Source organism: Aureococcus anophagefferens (assembly GCF_000186865.1).
Source record: "Aureococcus anophagefferens unplaced genomic scaffold AURANscaffold_2023, whole genome shotgun sequence".
NCBI lineage: Eukaryota > Pelagophyceae > Pelagomonadales > Pelagomonadaceae > Aureococcus > Aureococcus anophagefferens.
The window spans coordinates 1-1,097 of NW_008706635.1; the positions used below are offsets into that span (position 1 = coordinate 1).

Consider the following 1,097-nt stretch of genomic DNA (forward strand, 5'->3'; position numbering starts at 1 on the left):
TCAGGGCAACAAGATGTGGATCACGGGCGGCGACCAGGGCCTGTCGGAGAACATCGTGCACTTCGTCCTCGCGAAGCTCCCCGGCGCGCCGCCGGGCGTCAAGGGCATCTCGCTCTTCCTCGTGCCGAAAGTGCTGGAAAACGGCGAGCGCAACGACGTCTACCTCGGCGGCATGAACCACAAGATGGGCCAGATCGCGTCGGTGAACGCCGGCGAGCTCCTCTTCGGCGACCGCACGGGCGCGGCGACGGGGTATCTCGTCGGCGAGCCCCACGAGGGCTTGAAGTGCATGTTCGTCATGATCAGGGCAGCAAAAGAGAGCGAAATTCCCAACTTCAAAGGCTCATATTTCGGCCGTTTTCCACTCGTTTCGGCTGATTTTTGGACGGTCGATCATCTCTCGGAACGATCTCGAAGCGTGGATTTTTTTCCCGGAACGCGCGCGCGCGGAACGCTCACGTTGAAGCGACGTTGAATCACCCTTTTGCTGCCCAGGTCATGATGAACGAACTTCGCGTCGGCGTCGGCATGGGCGCGGCCGCGTCCGGCGTCGCCGGCTACACCGCGGCGCTGCGGTACGCCCGCGACCGCGCCCAGGGCCGGCCCTTGACGTCCAAGGACCCGGCGGCGCCCATGGTGCCCATCGTGCAGCACGCGGACGTGAAGCGCATGCTGCTGGCCGCGCGCGCGTACTCCGAGGGCGGCGTCGCGCTGAGCCTCTACGGCGCCGAGCTCATCGACAAGATGGCCGTCTGCGAAGACGCCGCGGCGAAGCAGGAGCTCCACCTCGTCCTCGAGCTGCTCATCCCCATGATCAAGTCGTGGCCGTCGGAGTGGGGGCTCGAGGCGAACCGTTTGGCGATCCAGGTCCACGGCGGCGCGGGCTACACGACGGACTTCATCGTCGAGCAGCTCTACCGCGACGCGCGCGTCAACTCCATCTACGAGGGCACGACGGGCATCCAGAGCCTGGACCTGCTGGGCCGCAAGGTGCCCATGGCCGGCGGCGCGGCGCTCGCGGCGCTCGCGGCGCGCGTCGCCGCGGACGCCGAGGCCGCGGCGGCCCACGCGGAGCTCCGCCCGGCCGCGGCGGCCCT

The 1,097-nt window shown here is 67.9% G+C and overlaps 1 protein-coding gene across 1 annotated transcript; it reads left to right on the top strand.

The window, feature by feature from the left end:
* Positions 1 to 4: 4 nt before the first annotated feature.
* AURANDRAFT_18178 (hypothetical protein) lies at positions 5 to 1,011 on the top strand (the record flags this gene model as incomplete). Its single annotated transcript, XM_009045273.1, has 2 exons — positions 5 to 295; positions 496 to 1,011. Coding segments are annotated over 2 exons (807 nt in total), but the record flags the coding sequence as incomplete, so codon positions are not given.
* Between the last annotated feature and the right edge of the window lie 86 nt (positions 1,012 to 1,097).